Source organism: Chenopodium quinoa, unplaced genomic scaffold (genome assembly GCF_001683475.1).
Source record: "Chenopodium quinoa cultivar QQ74 unplaced genomic scaffold, ASM168347v1, whole genome shotgun sequence".
Lineage (NCBI taxonomy): Eukaryota > Viridiplantae > Streptophyta > Magnoliopsida > Caryophyllales > Amaranthaceae > Chenopodium > Chenopodium quinoa.
The window spans coordinates 2,710,225-2,729,158 of NW_018742684.1; the positions used below are offsets into that span (position 1 = coordinate 2,710,225).

Consider the following 18,934-nt stretch of genomic DNA (forward strand, 5'->3'; position numbering starts at 1 on the left):
TATTGCGTTTGCTGTCAAATTACCGATTATACCTATGACTGCTATAGAAGGTCCGATACTAAATAAAAGTGCATCCCCTCTAGATGGAAGAAGGTTTTCTTTAAAAAGTAGTTTTATTCCGTCCGCTAGAGCTTGAAGAATTCCCAAAGGACCAGCATATTCAGGTCCAATCCGTTGTTGGAAGATGCCTCTTCAACTTCATTACCCAAGATGCTTGCTATTGTGCACCACCTCGCCGGAATGGCAAAACGTGGCCGGCCGAAGAAAAATCCGGCACCACAATCGAATCAGAAGTCTAAATCGGATTTAAGATACGACAATTAAAATTTCCCATTGGTAGCGAACGTTATCCATTTAGCGGGGAATCCTTTTTTAAGAGCAAAAAATTCCTGCTCCCATTTTTAGAAGAACGGACTAACAGGGTCAGCTATCCAGCTAACTTTCAAAATTAAATACCGTTACTGTATAGGTGGATCTCATTGTGAAAGACCTATTACTGGATAATTCATGGGTAATCGAAAATTGACCTCCTGTTGATTTGAGAAAGGAGGAGGTCAATCAAAAAAAGATTTGTTAATTAATCAAAGATCCAACTGATCACCGCGTCTGTATTGTAAATATGCGGTCACAAATAATCCAGCCAAAGTAATAGGAATTAGACCTAAGACGATTCCAAATAGAAAAACTTCAATCATTTCAATTCGTTTGAAAAAAAAAGAAAGGCTTTACACCATCTTTTCGAGCAAGTTGGTGTTAGAGGCGTTGAAAAATCAATTTGATTAAGTAACATACTCCGTACCCCATACTTCTCAACATTGATCGAATCCGATCCAAAACCTTAAAAACCAGTATACACCAGACCGATGTTTTATTTATTCTTTCTTTATTTCCAAAAAGTTACATAATGACATGAGTAATTATAAAATATAAAATATTCTAGAGTAAAATTGATCCAAACTGGTCTAATCATAAATTTCATAATGTAAATCACTAATCAGTCGAAACTTTGAATCTTGATTTTCAAATTAAGAGGCTTTGGCTTCGGCTCCGTCGAGTGTTAGACTAGTGCACTTCCCCTACCTTGTTGGTGCACCCAAAACGGTGGAGTAGCGAAGGGGTTACATTAACGATTAACCAGGTGAAGGGGTCGTCGCACAAAACCAAAAACAGACACATCTTCTTATTAGTTATTACATTTACGTACTACAACTTGTCTTCCCAACTCTGCAATCAGACCCTCGCTTTTCGCATATTCCTTTCTTTCCGGCTAGGGATTTCAATCTCTTAACTTTTTCTATTCATTTCTATTTTTCAATCGAATTCAATCCCCAATTTCTCATTTTTTTCTTATCAAATCACATTGTTTAATCTTCTCATTCACAGCTATTCGAATTAATTTCTTCCCTATTTCGACCTCCCCATTTCCATTTCTTGATCTGCACATTCAATTTCAACTTTTCAATTCACTGGTAAGCATTAATTGATGATCACTAACCCTAGCATTTTTACTTGATTATTTTGCTCTTTGTCTGATCTGGGTTGTATTCAATTTGATTTTAGTGTTCTTTTCCCCTTTTTAAATCTGTCGATTTTTCAGGATTAATTAAAATTTTAGTAGTTAGTTGAATTAATCAATTGATTAGTTAAAGCTGATTTAGGATCTACAATGAGGGTTCTTGAATCTGGGCATGCAAATTCTTTGAAAAATGGAGTAATTTACTCGCCACAAGAGGAGAAACGCATCGTAAAGGAGTTGAATGATCAAGCTGAATCTAATCTTCAAGAAGGCAACTTATACTATGTTGTCTCTAGCAGGTAACAATTTCATTAATTTGATTTTGAAGAAATTTTAAATTTTGTTACTATTTTGGCCATCTTTATATGTGTAGAATTGCCTGAAGTGGGAAATTAATTTGTTAATTTGTTGAATTCTTTGGTTAATTTGTTGAAACTTGAAATATAGACTGTGATGAGATTTTAGGTGGGTGGAGGGAATCATGTGAAATGTAAATTTGTACTCTAGGTATACTTGCGAATTCGATTATTCTAGTGTACTTGTCAAGATCAGCATTTCAGCTTACATGTTTTGATTTCTTCTAGATTACCGTGAATAGCAATTAGACGTTTCAGCACTTTACTCTATATAGCCTGTATAGGGTGCAACCAGAGGGTAACTGTGAATTAAAGCACAATGGTGATCTTGGCACTTCCCACCCGTGAGATGTTGTGGTTTGAGGAATATGTTGTTGTAAAAAGGAGAGTTATTTCACCCTAAATGAAAGGATTTACAACAATGGAGTCCGTTCATCTGGTCTAACCATACTCTGTTAAGAGTCTAAAGACTATAAGTTATTTTATGCTTCTTTCATGTATAGATCAAATTGATTCCTTACATTTGCTATGTTTTGATTGTGCCTGCTTTGTTGCCAATGAACTTAATAATGTCAGAAAGTGACTCCCCTTATGTAATACTGATTTCAAGCTTTTTGGCTAGCTGAACCCTTGCTGTTAGACTATTAACTGAATCGAGTTTCACCTTTTAAAACCCTTACTGGGAAAAATGGGGATGATGCACTCAATCTTTTGTCCATGCTTCAGCTTGTGAGTAGGGTCTCTATTGCCTTAGCCCTTAACTAAGATGTTGTTAGGAGTAGTAAGCTGCCAATGTATCCTTAATTTGTGAAACAAGGAATGGAAAAAAGGGCATGCTGATAGGTAGCAAGGAATGGAAATAAGATGCTTGTGGATCAACTTAGAATGACTTTATGTTGTTTGGGAGGAAGGTATTTTGCAGAATTCATTATGGAAAAGACTGTGTACTGAGAACAAGAATATATATATATGATTGGAGCCTTAACCCTGCTTTTCCCTAGCCTGTTATTGGATGTAATTTGTGGAATTTGATTGACCAGTGCATAATGGATAGCCAAACTTGATCATCTTAAAGATGAATATGACTCAGAGAAGTGGACCAAGTGGCATTTGGAAGTGATGCTGACTTAATGATAAGGTTTTATATGCTGTGAGTTCCATACATTTGTCAGGCTCTAGTTGAACTGCTGTTCCACTAAATTATATGAATAACTGAGTATGGATGTCCCAATGATGTAGGTGATAGTATCTAAGTGTTTCTAAACGGAAAGGAAAATAAGTAACTGAATAGCTCCATCTATGTAAATACATGTCCTATGGAGTTCCTATTTTTGTTTGTTTACAATTGGAATGCCTATGGAGTTCCTATTTTTGTTTGTTTACAATTGGAATGATTGTTGAGATCTTTGTATAAGGCTTTGAAACTGTTTAATCAATGTGAATGATATGACTGTCTATGGTATAATAATATAACTACTAAGTGGCAAATCTGCTAATTATTATTCTCTGATGCAAATAGCTTTACACCATTGGCACAGTCTTATCCATGTAGAAATTGCAAGCTTGGTTTACGCAATTTGTTAGGAAAAGTTTCACTGAGATATTTAGCTTAATAAGTATCTATTGAGATAACAGTAACTGGCTAACATGAAAGTACTTTTCTAGAACTCTCAGCTACTACTCATGAGCTATTTTACTCGGACAAGACTGTTTATGTTTCATACCCAGTTCGACATGAAAGGATCTGGATCTGGGAATGGCATCTGCATCTGGGTATGACATCATATGTGGCTGCCAGTCACACACGGCAGGCGAAAAGGAAGAGTGATTTTGAGGAGAAAGAAGATATTTGAGAGTTGTTTCAATATATTATATTAACCCTACATCTGAATTAGGGGAAGAGGAGGGGGGGGGGACCTTTTTTTGTTGTTTAAAGAATGGGGCTTTTGCTGAGAATGTAAACCCTATCACACTGATGTGATATTTTGTGATAATCATTGCTTCAGTGGTCTTTTCTGGCAATGGAAAAGGTTGTCAACTTAGTAACTCACATGCTTGCTGCGTTGTTTTATTTTTCATTTAGGGGTAGGTAAAGGAGGGGGTAGAATAGAATACTTAATATGAAGTATATGAAAAATAAAACCCCCACATCATATTATAACTTTATAGCAGTACTTCCCATTTTGCCTATCATCATCTGAATTTTATTTTTTGTTCATTGTCTTCAACATTGCTAGTCTCAAACTTTGAGTAATGAGGGATTGATGCTCATAGATTTTCTCTTGACCTTTTCAATTCAATATATTTTTTTTAGTTCTTTTTAAGAAAAAAAAAATTATTTTATAAATATTTTTATTGCTGTTTCTTTGATCCCTATTCCCTTGACCATGTCTAAAATTACAACAGGATCCCCATGTCTTGAAATTCCAGCTTTGTTGGGTCCAGCATACGAATCCATACCCGCATGTGACTCCAAGTAACATAGCTCAAGATTAGGACACCAATGCTTAAGACATTGCTGTTGACCTTATTATCCACGTTTAAATTATCTTAAAAGAAAATTTCACTTCTTTTGATTAAGAAGCCATTAGGTTCTTGTTTTATATAATTATTAAATTAAGTATAGGTGACCAGAAAAACTCAAACGATTAAAGAAAATAATAATGAACCGAGATGCAAACAGACACATCATTGATGTTTGTAATGTAGTTGGATATGTAAGCTTCTATGCTTCTTGGGTTTTTTACCTTGATAAATTTTGTTAAGATCCCACTTTCTTTTTTTCTCCTACATGTACTGCTGTTTTTCTTTCCGTTCAGGTGCAGGGTGTATGATTGAACAAGTACCAGTGCAATTTTTTATGCCTTTTTAAGTGATTGTCATCATGCTGTAAAATATATATCTATTGTCACTATTTACTCACATTTGAATTCTGTGACAATCTATTTTGTTTTTTCTGGGCATATGAACAGATCAAAGTTTGCGGTCTCAGATTAAGTTGTTCATAGTTGTTGATGTGGTCCCTTTCTTTCCCTTGTGTTCAGATGGTTTATTGGGTGGCAGAGATATACTGAGCAAGAAGGTGAAGATTGTGAAATGAATGGTAATACAGCAGATTTACCAAATCCAGCTGAAAGACCAGGGCCGATTGACAACTCTGATTTAATTTTAAATGTAAACGGTGGTGATGCTGATAACTTAGAGCTTCTTAGAACATTGGAGGAAGGACAACATTATGTATTGGTTCCTGAAGAAGTTTGGAAGAAGCTATTGGAATGGTAAGATCCCACCCCATTTATTCTTAAAATGTATATTGAGACAGTTATTACAATACCTAACTTAATTATGTTTATCTTCATGTACATTTATCAAATCTTGGTAAAAGTGAAATGGTGAATACTGTCAAGGTCAAAGGGGAACAAGTAATTTAAAAAACGGAGGAAGTATAACTCAGTGGATTTGGTGCCCAAACATCCCACTTGAATCAGATCTCCTGTTTTTGATTGCATAATTAGGCCAGCCTTTAATTTCTCACTGTGTTAACTGAGAGAAACTACATAATGGGCACTAATATGGTTTGAATCATCTCAGGGACAAGAAGATTTCTGTGATCATATGCCTCATTCCACATCTTCTTTAGTTTTATGTGTGCGGGATGCTTAGATTTTGTTAATTTTCAACCCTTGTTCCAACATTATATAAGTATGATTGTTAAGGGTGATTCCAGACTCGTGCAGTGCTAACATTATTATAACGATATTGTATTCTGTGATACCTTTGATTAATGATTAATTTTCTTAGGTACAATGGAGGACCTCCACTACCTAGGAAGCTGATTTCTCAAGGTGCTATCAACAAAAAGTTCAATGTTGAAGTATATCCTCTATCTCTTAAGCTAACAGATTCCAGGGACAATAGCCAATCTGACATTAGTTTCAGTAAGAAGGTATAAAATGCTTGATATAATTTACAGCTTTGGTGGAATCTTTTCTGCTGCTTCTTGAAAATAATGTGATGAACTTTCCTTTCAGTCTCAACTCAAGTTTTGGGATTTGTTAGAATCAGCCTGTAAATTGTCACTGTTTTTTTAGATAGTCTACACTTCTTATTATTTAAACAATGGAATATTAATTTTATATATATATAAAAAAAAATGAAGTTAGTACTGTACTTGATAATGTCGCTTAGATTTCAGTTTCCACAGATTTAAATACTTTCTTTTTTGTTTTCAAGTAAAAATTGTCTAGTTCTGATTTTAAGAGTTGATCATCATGCTTAGGCTTCTACCCTTGAGCTCTATGAAAAGGTGTGTGCACTCAAAGGGCTACCACAAGATAAGGTGTGTTGGTCTCTTTATACAGATGTTTTCCTACTTTATTATTATTATTTTTTCTTCCAATGTTATTATTACACTTCATAGTTTATTTTCTTTTGCCTGAGGTCCCATTTTTTCTGGGTTTTAAATAATTTGAACAGGTCCAAATATGGGACTACTTCAATGAGAAGAAACAATGTATATTAGTTCCTTCGGGCAACAAGACTTTGGAGGATGCTAATCTGCAAATGGACCAGCATGTTAGTAGTGCTTTCTTTCTTTCTTTGTCTAATTTGCAGTGTAAAAATAGTTGTCACTGAATTTGCAGAACTCGTATGTAAATTTCACTTTGTGGGGGCTCTTTGAAAAGTGTTAGTGAAAGAATTTATTTTGGGACAATTCGTCTAAACGTTAATACCGTTTAACGTTAGGGCAAATACCACTATTGCACCAGTGAGATGAATATTCTTGTGGATTTGTTGCTGTTATATAAGAACAATCTTAATTGGCAAACCAAGTTTTTGAAGGGAGATAAATTATTACCCTACTTTCCGAGTTCTTAAATCTGCAATTGATTCTTATGGATTTGTTGTTTTTACACTTATAATGACTTTTGACTCTTCTGTAGATTCTTTTCGAGGTGCGAACTGTTGGGGAGGTATCAGCTGGCCTTGGGGTTTTATCAACCGGAAATGAACTTGCTTTGGTTCCTATGGAACCATCAAGGTCTGCTGTGACTATTGCTGGGGGTCCATCCTTTACAAATGGTTATTCGACGAGATACAGTTCCAATTTGTATTCTGGATTGAGTACTAGCTCGACTGCTGAGAATGGTGGTCATGATAGCAATGGTAGTCAGAAAAAAAAGGAAAAAGGAGGCTTAGCAGGGTTACAGAATCTTGGGAATACCTGCTTTATGAATAGTGCTCTTCAGTGTTTGTTCCATACTGCACCTCTTGTTGAGTACTTTCTACAAAATTATACTGATGAGATAAACAAGCAAAACCCGTTGGGAATGCATGTATGCACTTTTCAAATATTCTTCATTCCTGTATATTTGAGTTGGTCTTTATCTGGATTTTTGATGCAGAATGAGGTATTGAGCTTGTGATGTGTGGATTCTTTCTGTGCAGGGTGAGCTGGCCATTTCATTCGGTGATTTGTTGAGGGAAATGTGGTCTTCTGGGCGGACATCGATTGCACCGCGTCATTTTAAGGGGAAACTTGCTCGCTTTGCTCCTCAGTTTAGTGGGTATAATCAGCATGATTCTCAGGTTATTGCCTTTAAGTGCTCATTATTTGCATTTTATAATCTAATAAGCTGCCCTGTAGCCACCTCTACCAAATGAAATACCCCTTCCACACTCATGCTAACCCTGTTACCTCACCACCGTGCCCAATCACCATCTCCAAAATTGCATTCTGGTGGAATGTTTTTCTTTTGGGGTGAGTTGATGAGGGTTGGACAAGAGAGAATGCTGCAAGGGTTGATCATGGCAGTGATGGGGCAACGAAAGGGAAGAGAGGGTGATAATGTGCGAAGAGGTTTAGGTTGTATTGTGCTGGTGGTTGAGCTTCTTTTCGTAAGAGGAATTGGTGGTTGTGTTGGAGAGTGAGGTGGTGGTGAAGGTTAGGATTTTGAGCAATTTAACAGAATCAGTTGTTGGTGGGTTGTGCTACCAAAACAATGACTTGGTAATTGGTGAAAGTTATGTTACTATGAGCTGGATATATGACAAATTTACTACCAAAGCTAGTGAGCTTTGACCACCAAATCCGGTGGTTTCTGTTATATTGATTTTAGGCAGTTTTAATTCCGCAAACTTCTAGTTTTTGCCTAGTTGAGGGCGAGGCATACAATTGTTTATGCTATATTCCCACTCTGACGTCCAAATAAATATTTTCCTCTCATGTGTAAGTTTCTAGTTTCCTACAATCATCCATCATAAGTTGCTTAATGATAAAATTTTATATCATTTAGGAACTGCTTGCCTTCTTGTTGGATGGATTGCATGAAGATTTGAATCGTGTTAAACAAAAACCTTACATTGAGATGAAAGATTCAGATGGCCGGCCAGATGAGGAATATGCCGAAGAGTGTTGGAGAAGTCACAAGGCGCGTAATGATTCGATTATTGTTGATACTTGTCAGGTTGGTAGAGTTCTTGTTCTTGTTGATCTACTAAGGGTTATTATTTCTATTGATTAATTATTGCCTGCTAAATTGTTCTTTATCTTTTTTGTCTTTCTGACGAGGTGAATTTTACTGTAAGGGCTTTAGAAAGTGTATCTCTTGTTTTCAGACTTTCCATTATTTGTCCTTGCTATTAATGGCCTTGAAGTGCTTTAATACGTGTTATGCCTAAAAATGTCTGCAATTAATAATAATAATAATAATAAAAATGTTATACGGGTGAATATATGTGATCAAATTGCATAATCTTTAGCTACTTACTTTGGCTTGCACAACTTCATTTCTTTTTCTCTGCTTATATATGCTCACTACATGCTTTAAACTTGATCAGTAGTTGAGCTAAATTGGATGATTGGCCACATGAGGTCCTAAAACAACTCTCATTCTGTTTGATGGGTAAAATGCCAACATATGTCACTGCTCTCTGTATTATTGAAATTTAATTGACCTGATATCCCATTTTGGGCAAGCTAGTATTTGCAATGGATCACAAAAGTGGCTTTGTTCTACTTAATTAATGATTATTATTGATTTGTTGGCTATATTATGCTGCTGCAGAATATTAGCAATATTATGGACCCCAATGAAAAGCTCATATTGAGCTAAAGGCTAAAATCTTCCATTCGTCAAAAAAAAAAAAAAAAATAAATAAATAAAAGAGAGAGCGAGAGAGAGAGATTTGAAACCTGGTTGTGTTGTTCAAAAATACAAAGATCACTTGCAAGTTGCAACAGAACAGCAGAACTTATTGGCCATGCATCAAATTCAGTAGTTTTCATTTCATATGAGATATATTTGGCTGTTTGCTAACCATGTTTGGTGGCAATTCGATGCACAGGGCCAGTACAAGTCTACACTGGTTTGTCCAGTTTGCAACAAGATCTCAATTACATTTGATCCATTTATGTACTTGAGTTTGCCCCTGCCATCAATGACCAATAGAACAATGACGGTTACTGTGCTGTACACTAATGGAGTTGGGCTTCCAATGCCATATACTGTGACGGTTTCAAAACATGGATGCTGTAGAGATCTGATCCAGGCACTCGGAACTGCTTGCTGTCTAAAGACTGATGAGAGCCTCCTCCTTGCTGAGGTGGATATGCTTTATATTGTGCCCTGGCTACTCTTGGCTGTATTGCATATAATTGTATACATTTGTCAGCTGTCACTATATAATGTTATATTTTACTTTCAGGTTTATGATCACAAAATTTATCGGTACATGGAATCTGCTATGGAGTCGTTGTCTTCCATCAAGGATGATGAACATATTGTAGCTTACCGAGTTCCTAAGAAATTAGGGTTAAAGAAACTGGAGATAGTTCATCAATCCACTGAAAAGTAAGTAACACCACTAAAAGTAGGTGTCAGAAATCTCCTCCCCATACCCTCCTCAAAGAATGTATTGATCTTCAGGGATTTTGCTACATTTAAAAAATTACTTTTCAAATTTCACTGCTGTGCTATTACATTATAAAGCTACATTTCTCATAGTAACTCCTGATGACAGGAAGCTTTTAGGATCGCCACTTGTAACCTATTTGCAAGAAGAGCCACAAACTGTTGCTGATGTTTGGATCGCCATTACAAGTATCCTTTCCCCCTTGAGGAAGGCCCATGTGCCATTGAGTAAGAATCACAGTGAGAAGGAAAATGGCTCTCTGTCAGGAGGCAATGATGAAACAGAAAATGGGTTCATAAATGACAGTGCAGAATGCAAGTGTAGCAGCGATTTGCCTTTCCAGCTCACTGTAACTGAGGACAGGCTTTCTTCAATTGGCAGACAAATTGATGATGATTATGTCAGAAGCAGTTCTTTCTTGAGAGTTACTCTTCATTGGACTGATAATGTACATGAACTTTATGATATTAGCTATCTGGAGGATTTTCCTGAGGTGTGCAAGTCCGGATTTACTGCCAAGAAGACTCGTCAGGAAGCCGTTTCTCTATTTTCATGCATGGATGCATTTTTGAAGGAGGAGCCTCTTGGACCTGATGATATGTGGTAGGACAACTTTTTATTTTTAAATTTCAAAGCCTACTTGGTTATATTCAGCGTGTTCAAAAACAGCGTGCATAATTTATTATTTTCTCTGTTTGAATACAGGTATTGCCCAAATTGCAAAGAACATAGACAGGCTTCCAAGAAGTTAGATCTTTGGAAATTGCCAGAGATACTCGTCATTCACCTGAAACGGTTCTCATATAGCAGATATTTTAAGAACAAGCTAGATACATTTGTGAGCTTCCCCATCCAAAACTTGGAATTGGACAAATATGTGAAGGAAAAGGATTCATCTAATGTTCCCTACATGTACGAGTTGTATGCCATCAGTAATCATTATGGTGGCCTTGGTGGCGGACACTACTCTGCATATGCTAAGGTCAGAATTCTATCGTAAAGCTTTGCTTCTTTGGCTGAAACTGCGTTTCTTGGTGGTGCGTGATTCTGAGCACTAATGTTCATAAGATGCATATTTTTTTTACGAAAATCTACTTAGTATTTATTTTTCATTTTTATTGTAATTATAGACTTGCACTTAGGTTTGACCTTGTTCATGGCAGATTTTCTCATCCATTTTTGCTAAGTAATTCATAAATATTCTTTCAATGAACAGTCATCATGTTTACGTTGTTAAGTAGTTTATGGATATCCTCGATGCATTTTGGGTTAACAATCACGTGTAATGATTCCTCTTTGTCTTTTACTAATTTGAGTGAGCTACTTTAACTAGACCATGTGACACTATTACCGCTGCTCCCCCCCCCCCTGATGGAAGAGTCCAGGCCCACCAACTAGCCCTATCAAAACAGTTGGTTGAGTCAGTTTCAAACGAGCATCTGTCTCCTTAATTGGTTGTGGTGTACTGGTGTGAGACTTTGTGAAAAAAAAGCTGATGTATCATGTTAGTTACTCCTATTGAGTCTAGCCCTTTTAGTGAAGGTATTAACTATCTTAAAAGCTGTAGAGTGCATTCAACTGGAAACTTATTGAGCTTTATTTGTTAATTGTGCAGTTGATTGAGGAAGACAAATGGTATCACTTTGACGACAGTCATGTTTCTCCAGTAAGTGAAGCAGATATCAAGACTTCAGCTGCATATGTCTTATTTTACCGTAGAGTGAAAGTTGAAGCAAAATCTGAAGCCAGAGGATAATCTTGGGATCCTAATCATTCTTAAAGGCAGTGTTGATTGTGCATGTCTACAATTGCAAATACTCATTCAGCCTGGATATTACAGGCAAACTACATTATAAATGTGTTTTTTGTGCAATATTCGGAAGATTAGCTTTTGGATGCAGGCTGATGATGGCTTTAGATGGAGTTGATTAGCACGGAATTTTGGTTAGTCAGATTGGGAGGTAGGCCTTCGTTTGTTCCACCAACATTTGCTCATTTGTTCAACAAAATTTTGAAGTGAGCAGCTAGATCATAGATTATTGGAATTATTTTTCCTAGGCTTTACGTATAGGTCTGGCTATCAGTAGCTGATTTATTATACTAGGAAGCATTCATAACACTCTTTCCACCTCTGGTGGTTTTATTTAGTTTCCTTTTGGAGAATGACCTGATATGTAACTACTACGTCCTTCGTCCTTCATGATGAAATTTTCTTTTGTTGTATATTTTGCCATGTTGCGTATGCATCAGGTGGTACCCCAAGTTCAACATTCGGGTTATAAATCATAATATTTTTTGCACTTGATTACATCGTGTAACTATATTCTACTTCGAGTTATTAATAAAAATTCTCAAGGCTTTCCCGACTATAATACCAAATGATGTGTACTCCATATTATGTGCTTATATTCTCATTCAAATTAGGGGTTGCAAGATTATGAATGTGTTTTTTCTAGACTTGTTCATCAGTCACCATTAACTATAAGCAGTGAATAATCTGAAACATGGTAGTAAAAAAATATATATCTTCATCAAACTAGTATCTAATTGACCCTGTTGTTTAGTCATGATAAACCGATTTATGTGATTAAAATAACAGTCCTATCTCTAAAGCTAGCTTGACTTGCCTTGAGGTGGTGTGCATAGATCTACACATAAAAAAAAAGGAGATACTAGAAGCAAAGAAAGAAGTAAAAGGCGAAAGAAAAGTAAAAGATATCCAATGGTTGTAGTGTCAAAAAGAACAAGAATGAGTCATTAAAAATAATAATAGTAATAATGATATTAACAGGATTACAATCAAAGAAACTACATTCCTCCTTTCCCTAACTCTCAAGTCTCTTCCAGATCTTCAATGCGCTCCGCACCAAGAATATAATCATAAATGGATGCAATCTACTCTAAAGAACTACTAGCATAACAATCATAACTAATGAAGTGACCGTGAAGCCGACTGAGGGATATCTTTCCTGCAAATTCACACAGAAAAACTATTAGTTTTTAAAATTGAGTTATACCTTGAACAATAGAATTAATCTTATCACATTATAATGTACGATGTTTTCTATACATATCTATCCTCCGTAACTAGTTCAGATTACACTATCAAAGAAGTACGCAGTGATTACAGTAACAGCAACTATGTCCAATGTTACGCTACCAAATTTACACACCTTTAATTTCCACATCTAAACAGTATACCTCTAAAGTACTAACAATCATTTACTTGAGAAAAATCAAATCAAATATAGCTGGTTTAATGAATCAATAATTCAAATACTACTACAAATAACTAAAACACAAATACGTATATAGGAATAAAATAAAAAAGCTGAAGTAGCGAATCTACACCAATCTGTCACAAACACGAATCTTATGCTTTTTACATTTCTTACAGTTGGGTGGCACACTTTAATCAGCAAGAATCAAACATACCAATAATTTAATCAAAATATATTTTTATAATACTACAAGTCCTACAACATCAAAGCAATAGTCCCAATTTTAAGACGAAAGACCTACTGAACCAACACCTCTTATAAATTTAGCCAATTTAAACTCCGTAGGTCAAGCATTTTGGAGTTGAGGTTACAAAATTCGAGCCCCACTAACTCCACTAAGCAAAGTTTAGTAGCATTAGTCCCAATATGATTTGAGATTGGCTAACATAAACCAGTCATACAAAACCCTATATTTTTATAATAAAAAAAATACCATTAATTTTTTTTTAAAAAAAGTTGAAGATTAAAATAAAGAAAACTTACTGTTGAAAAAGAAATGGAGAGATACCCAGAAGAAGAGGAGCCACCTCCACCACCAACGCTACCACTAGCACCACCACCAGCGGCAGTCTCAGCAGAAGACGGACTATCAACACCATCATCCCCAGAAGTCCCATTGCTAACAGCTTGAATTGAAGGAATCCCTAAAGAATAAGCAGGTGTACCATCAGGCTTAAACAACCCATAATTCCTCTCAGAAGTTGGTCCTGGTTTCAAATTCTCATTAAACAACGCAAACACAAACACATTCAAATCACAATCAGGCTTCATTGGAGTCCCTTTCTTTTCAGTTGCCAACATCTTTATCAAATTTCCATTGTATTTCTTCGCATTCTCCGGTGTTGCCCCGACCTCATCTTCGTCACCCTTTGACGGCCAACCAGTTTCAGATACCTGAACCAATACCTTCTTGTTGAAGTTGGGTCCCATTGCGGAGTACACCGCATCAACTTGTGCGTATAACATGTTATCATAATGAAGGCTCGAATCAGGGTCGACTAAAACTTGTGCAGTTTTAGCCTGGAACAGAACATAGTCCAAGTTCACTTCCTCTGGATTACCCTTGTACGCGAAGTACGGGTACGCGTTTATTAAAAACGGGGAGCCTGTCTTCGCGTGGAAACTTAAGATCTGCGAAATGCAACTTCCTAAGTCCGACCTAAACGATCCTGCTGACGGCGGATACGACGTATCCAGGATGGCCAGGTTATGAGCTGTGGTCACCCAAACATTCCGATCCAAACTCAATGTTTGGAGCGCGGAATGCATGTTTTGCATAGCAGGGTAAAGGCTACTAGTTAAGGTTGTATCATTGAAGGTAAGAACTTCATTTCCAATTAAAATACATGTAATGTTTGTATCAGGTAGATAAGTTTGGACATTCTTTTTAACCCAATCAATAGCTTGTTTTGGGTTTTTTGCCAATTGTGGTAGTTGGTCATTTCCTATTGTGACAGTAAATTCGATGCCGGTTTTAGCGAATGCTTTGAGGACTTTCGGGTCGGCGTCGTAGAGCTTTACCTTGGTTGCTCCGATTGCTTTGACTAGCGGTACTACTTTGTCTGGTGTTGGAAGATTGTTGGCAATTTGCCCGTAATTTATTCCTAGTGATACCACTGTCACTGGGATTGTACCTGATGAATTTTCGTAAATTATAGTTACTATTTTCAACGGTAACTTGCAACGATTAGACAATTTTTATTCACACTTTATGTCAAATCAAATCGTTACAAATAATTTGAAACATGGAAAATGGTAGATGAAAATAAGAGTAATTACCTGAAAGAAGAAGAATGAATGATAATAAGAAGAATGATGAATGTGGGTATTTGGTTGTTCTTGTTCTTGTGATTCTATCTCTGCTTGGTGACTCCATTAGACTGATGAATTTGAAAGATCTACTCAATTAATGAGAAATAAGTTTAAAATTTTTGATTTTTATGAAATGGGTATGATTCCTTTTTTTTTTTTTGGTAAGAGAGAGAAAAGAGAAGTGAGAAGGGGAGAGAGACAGAGGAGGTGCTTTTTTTTTTTTTTTTTTTGAAGCAAAGACAGAGGAGGTGCTTTAGTAGTGTGTATAGACTGACAGCACCGAGCAAGGCAGCAACTAGTATTGCTTGCTTGATTCTTTCTCTTTTTGTTATTAATAATAGGACTAGCAATATTTATATATCTATAATAAACCACTCCAATAATTAATAATGTTATCATAGTTAGTTGGTTTGGCATGGAGAACTGCAGATTATTCGCTCAACCTTAAAAGTGGTTAACGTATCTTTTGTTTGGGTCCATTTGATAGATAATACTTTCTCCGTTCTCTAATTGCAACAATTATTATTATAGAAATTTGCAATATCATCATATGTGTGTACTAGCACTTCACTAATCACTACTTCGTACATGCTTTTACTTCATCTCTTTTCTCATTACATGAATTCAATATTACATAAGTTCCAATTGTTAGAGTTATAAAGTCTATTTAAGTTAATGGTTGAGGTTAGAATTATGATTTATACTCTATAGCCAATTTTCATGTCTTTTTATCTCTCCTCATCTTAAATTTCATGCTATACAATTTAGAGAAATAGAGGAATACAAAAATGCATACAAATTTTTTTGTTATTTTTGTCCAAACAAGTAAAAATACTATTATAAGACTTTATTATTATCTTGGAAGGATGGTTAATCATTTTTTTTTAATTTTTAGGTCACGTGTTCAATATCTTGTACTCCATACTGAATTACGTAAACTTAATTTGGAATGAAAGGGGGAAAAAAGGAAAAATCTGACTGATTAAAAGTGAGTGATATTAAACAAGATTTATGGATGAAATGTGATTTTTATTTAGAGATTAATAAATGACAGATTGACAGAGATGAGAATGAATTTTCAAGAAAAAGCCTTATTATTTTTCATCAACCTTTAATTTATTAGAGATTGTTATATACACTCAGAAACATAATATATCTAAGGTATATATTTGCTCATTGGATGATAAATGAAAAATAATTTTCAAAATGAGCAAACAATATGTAATGCCAGTTCATTTCAAAGTGCTTATTTGAGTATGATAGTCGGATAGTTTGTTCATGTCTCCAAACTATAAAAAGATAGTAGTTTCCTTATAACATCGTATCTAACTCATTTTCACTAGCATTATTTGTTATACGGGGTGTCATCATCATAGCTAAAATTTAAGAAATGTGAATACAGAATAACTAAAATATAAAACAGATGTCTCAGTTTTTAATGACGAGATTTTTTCATAAGACTTGTATAAAACTAACTTAGCTTTACGATAAAGTTATGCCTAACAAATATCAATTACAGTAAACACTCATTTAAAAGGTTCCTTATTTTCTTTTCTTTTTCTACTTTATCATCTTTTCTGGATTCCACCACTCCTATCTGAAAGCACCTATGCTTATGACCCCCCATATGATTTTTTGCTGGCGAGTTTGTCAATACTTTTTTTTTTTTTTTTTTTCATTACTAGTAACTTTCTTTTCAACCTCGGCCCCCTAACTTTTAAGTAGTGTAATACTTTTTCCGTTCTATTAATATTGCAACAATGGACTTTTTGCACTATTCATCACTCTTGTTTGACCATATAATATGAGTTATACGTTAAGCAAAATATAGTCAAGTGGGATCTTTGTTGGATTCGTCTCATTTAATACTTTCACAATATCAACTTTTTATAATTTTTACTCTTACACAATTATAGATATTTAGCATATAAAATGTGTTTTGTGATGCGTAATTTCCTCCTTGTTACAATATTAACAGAACGGAGGAAGTACACTATAAAAATTTATTAAGAGAATAACTCACATGTGAATTAAAATATTATCCTGCATTGAAACTTATGAAAACGAGACTAAGAGCTTGTTCACATTTAATTAATTTCAGTTCAGTTTAGTTCAGCTCCAATCAGTTCAGTTCAGCTCCAATCACTTCAGTTTAGCTCCTAATTTCCCTTTCTCATAAAATATTCATTTTAACTTAGTTCAGTTCAGCTCCAATAAATTTAGTTTAGTTCAACTCAACTCAGTTCAATAAATGTGAACAAACCCTAATTTAAGTTAGATAAATTAAACATAACCTTGTTATGTACGACTCTACCTTTTATTCAAGGAGAGAGGATTATTAGAGTGGTACGAATTTAAACTCTTTCATTATAGGTTTGATTGTTGAATTTAATCGAATGAAGAACTATCACAATCAAACACCTAACATAAACAATAAGCTACTAACTTAAATTCACTCTAGCTCACTCTACTTTCTTACGAGTAATTTGAAATCGACCTCTAATTCAATTCATTAACGACATATATTGTACTCCGTAGAATATACATCAATCATTAATTAGGGTTAGTCGCTAACCTTGTTGCTGAAAATAGACTATTCTATCAGTTATGATAACATTAAAAAAAAACTAGTATCAAGAGTTGATTATCAACTTAGATCTGACGGTTAGACATGATTTTTAGTGCATGAAACATAGGTTTGATGAAAGACAAGTCTCGAAATTCTACGAATAAGAATATGATGGTTTCTAGTTTCTAGTGATGGGTAAAAGGGCCCCACTCGTACCCATGTTAGGAAAGCTAGTAGTTAGACTTGAATTGAGAAGATGAACTTGAAGTTGAACTTGTTATGAGCACCAAACAAGTGTGAAAAATATTTGGTTTGGTCCGACAGCTTTCACATGTACTACACCCGTTTCGAGTTATTATTATCACTTTACCAACAGTGTAGTACTCTTTGATTAACTACATATCTTATTTTATGGCGTATTCTGTTGTTTGATTGTAACAACAACGTTAACATAATTTAAGCATTTTTTTAAAAAAAGAAAAAAAAAAAAAAAAAAAAAAAAAAAAAAACTACAAGTAGAGACGTGAAGTGCCTGCAAAGTAAGCTTTTCCCCTTTGCCCACCTTTCTTTTCAAATATTCAAAGCCGACCTTGTTCATTTGTTCTTTCACTCCTGTTATTATCTTCAACCGGATAAAATAATAATGATTCACGCTTTTTTTTTTTTCTTTCTTCCGTTAAATATTATGTACAATTTTGGAATATTTTATACGTCATATATCACAAATAATACCTCAAATTTATACCTAACATTTAACGGAGGTAGTACTTGTACTGTACATTTATACCCAAAATATTTTAGTTTTGATTTGATATTAGTTTATAAATATCAAGTGTTGGATTAATATCAATGTATATTTTCAAATATTATTCTATAAATTTTTCATTATTTTGTCAATACATTATAAGGTTAAACTTGTGCACAAACACTTATAGGAACAAAAAGGGCTATTGACTTTTGCCTTCATCAAAGAGATGATCACTTGATTAGCAGATTAGGAGATTATTGATGATTTGTGAGTTGGGACGGTTGTTAAATGGATAAAGGCCTTTGAAATTAAATGAAATTTCAGCAATAATTAGACTAACGATGACTCAATTTCAAGAGAATCTAACACTTGATATTTGGTGACCACATTTGTAACCTGTTTGATTAAAATCATCTGAGGAGACAAGAGCTCTGTTATGAGTCTTGTGATGCATCATGCATGTGTGTTTGTCAATTGTCATGTTGCTGTGTTTATGCAAACAATTTACTACCTACATTATGCAACTTTGGGTATTATTTGTGAGATATAAAATATTTTAAAGTTGCACATAACATTTAAAAGAAGTTTTAATTCAATAGCTGATTTTTAGAGATGGGGCTATTAGCCAAACCTTGACCCACCGGGATCTTGGTGCAGTCCTGAAACAGCCCACGGGTCTCTATGTGCCATGGGTCCAAGGTTGGCCTGTCATTGCATTCTGAACCAACAGCCTCGGTG

At 35.0% G+C, this 18,934-nt stretch overlaps 2 protein-coding genes across 2 annotated transcripts; one reads left to right on the forward strand and one right to left on the reverse strand.

The window, feature by feature from the left end:
• Window positions 1–1,180: 1,180 nt before the first annotated feature.
• LOC110722788 (ubiquitin carboxyl-terminal hydrolase 10-like) lies at window positions 1,181–12,161 on the forward strand. The gene is made up of 14 exons (XM_021902083.1): window positions 1,181–1,469; window positions 1,659–1,815; window positions 4,917–5,150; window positions 5,674–5,818; window positions 6,152–6,211; window positions 6,349–6,447; window positions 6,816–7,208; window positions 7,321–7,461; window positions 8,169–8,339; window positions 9,220–9,477; window positions 9,580–9,725; window positions 9,895–10,389; window positions 10,492–10,768; window positions 11,402–12,161. Exons 2-14 carry the CDS (start codon window positions 1,667–1,669, stop codon window positions 11,540–11,542), a joined length of 2,709 nt encoding a protein of 902 aa, XP_021757775.1. The 5' UTR covers window positions 1,181–1,469; window positions 1,659–1,666; the 3' UTR covers window positions 11,543–12,161.
• Window positions 12,162–12,477: 316 nt separating this feature from the next.
• LOC110722790 (glucan endo-1,3-beta-glucosidase 11-like) lies at window positions 12,478–15,260 on the reverse strand. Its single transcript, XM_021902085.1, has 3 exons — window positions 14,847–15,260; window positions 13,551–14,701; window positions 12,478–12,755 (listed from the first exon to the last, which is right to left on the reverse strand). Exons 1-3 carry the CDS (start codon window positions 14,941–14,943, stop codon window positions 12,687–12,689), a joined length of 1,317 nt encoding a protein of 438 aa, XP_021757777.1. The 5' UTR covers window positions 14,944–15,260; the 3' UTR covers window positions 12,478–12,686.
• Window positions 15,261–18,934: the final 3,674 nt, after the last annotated feature.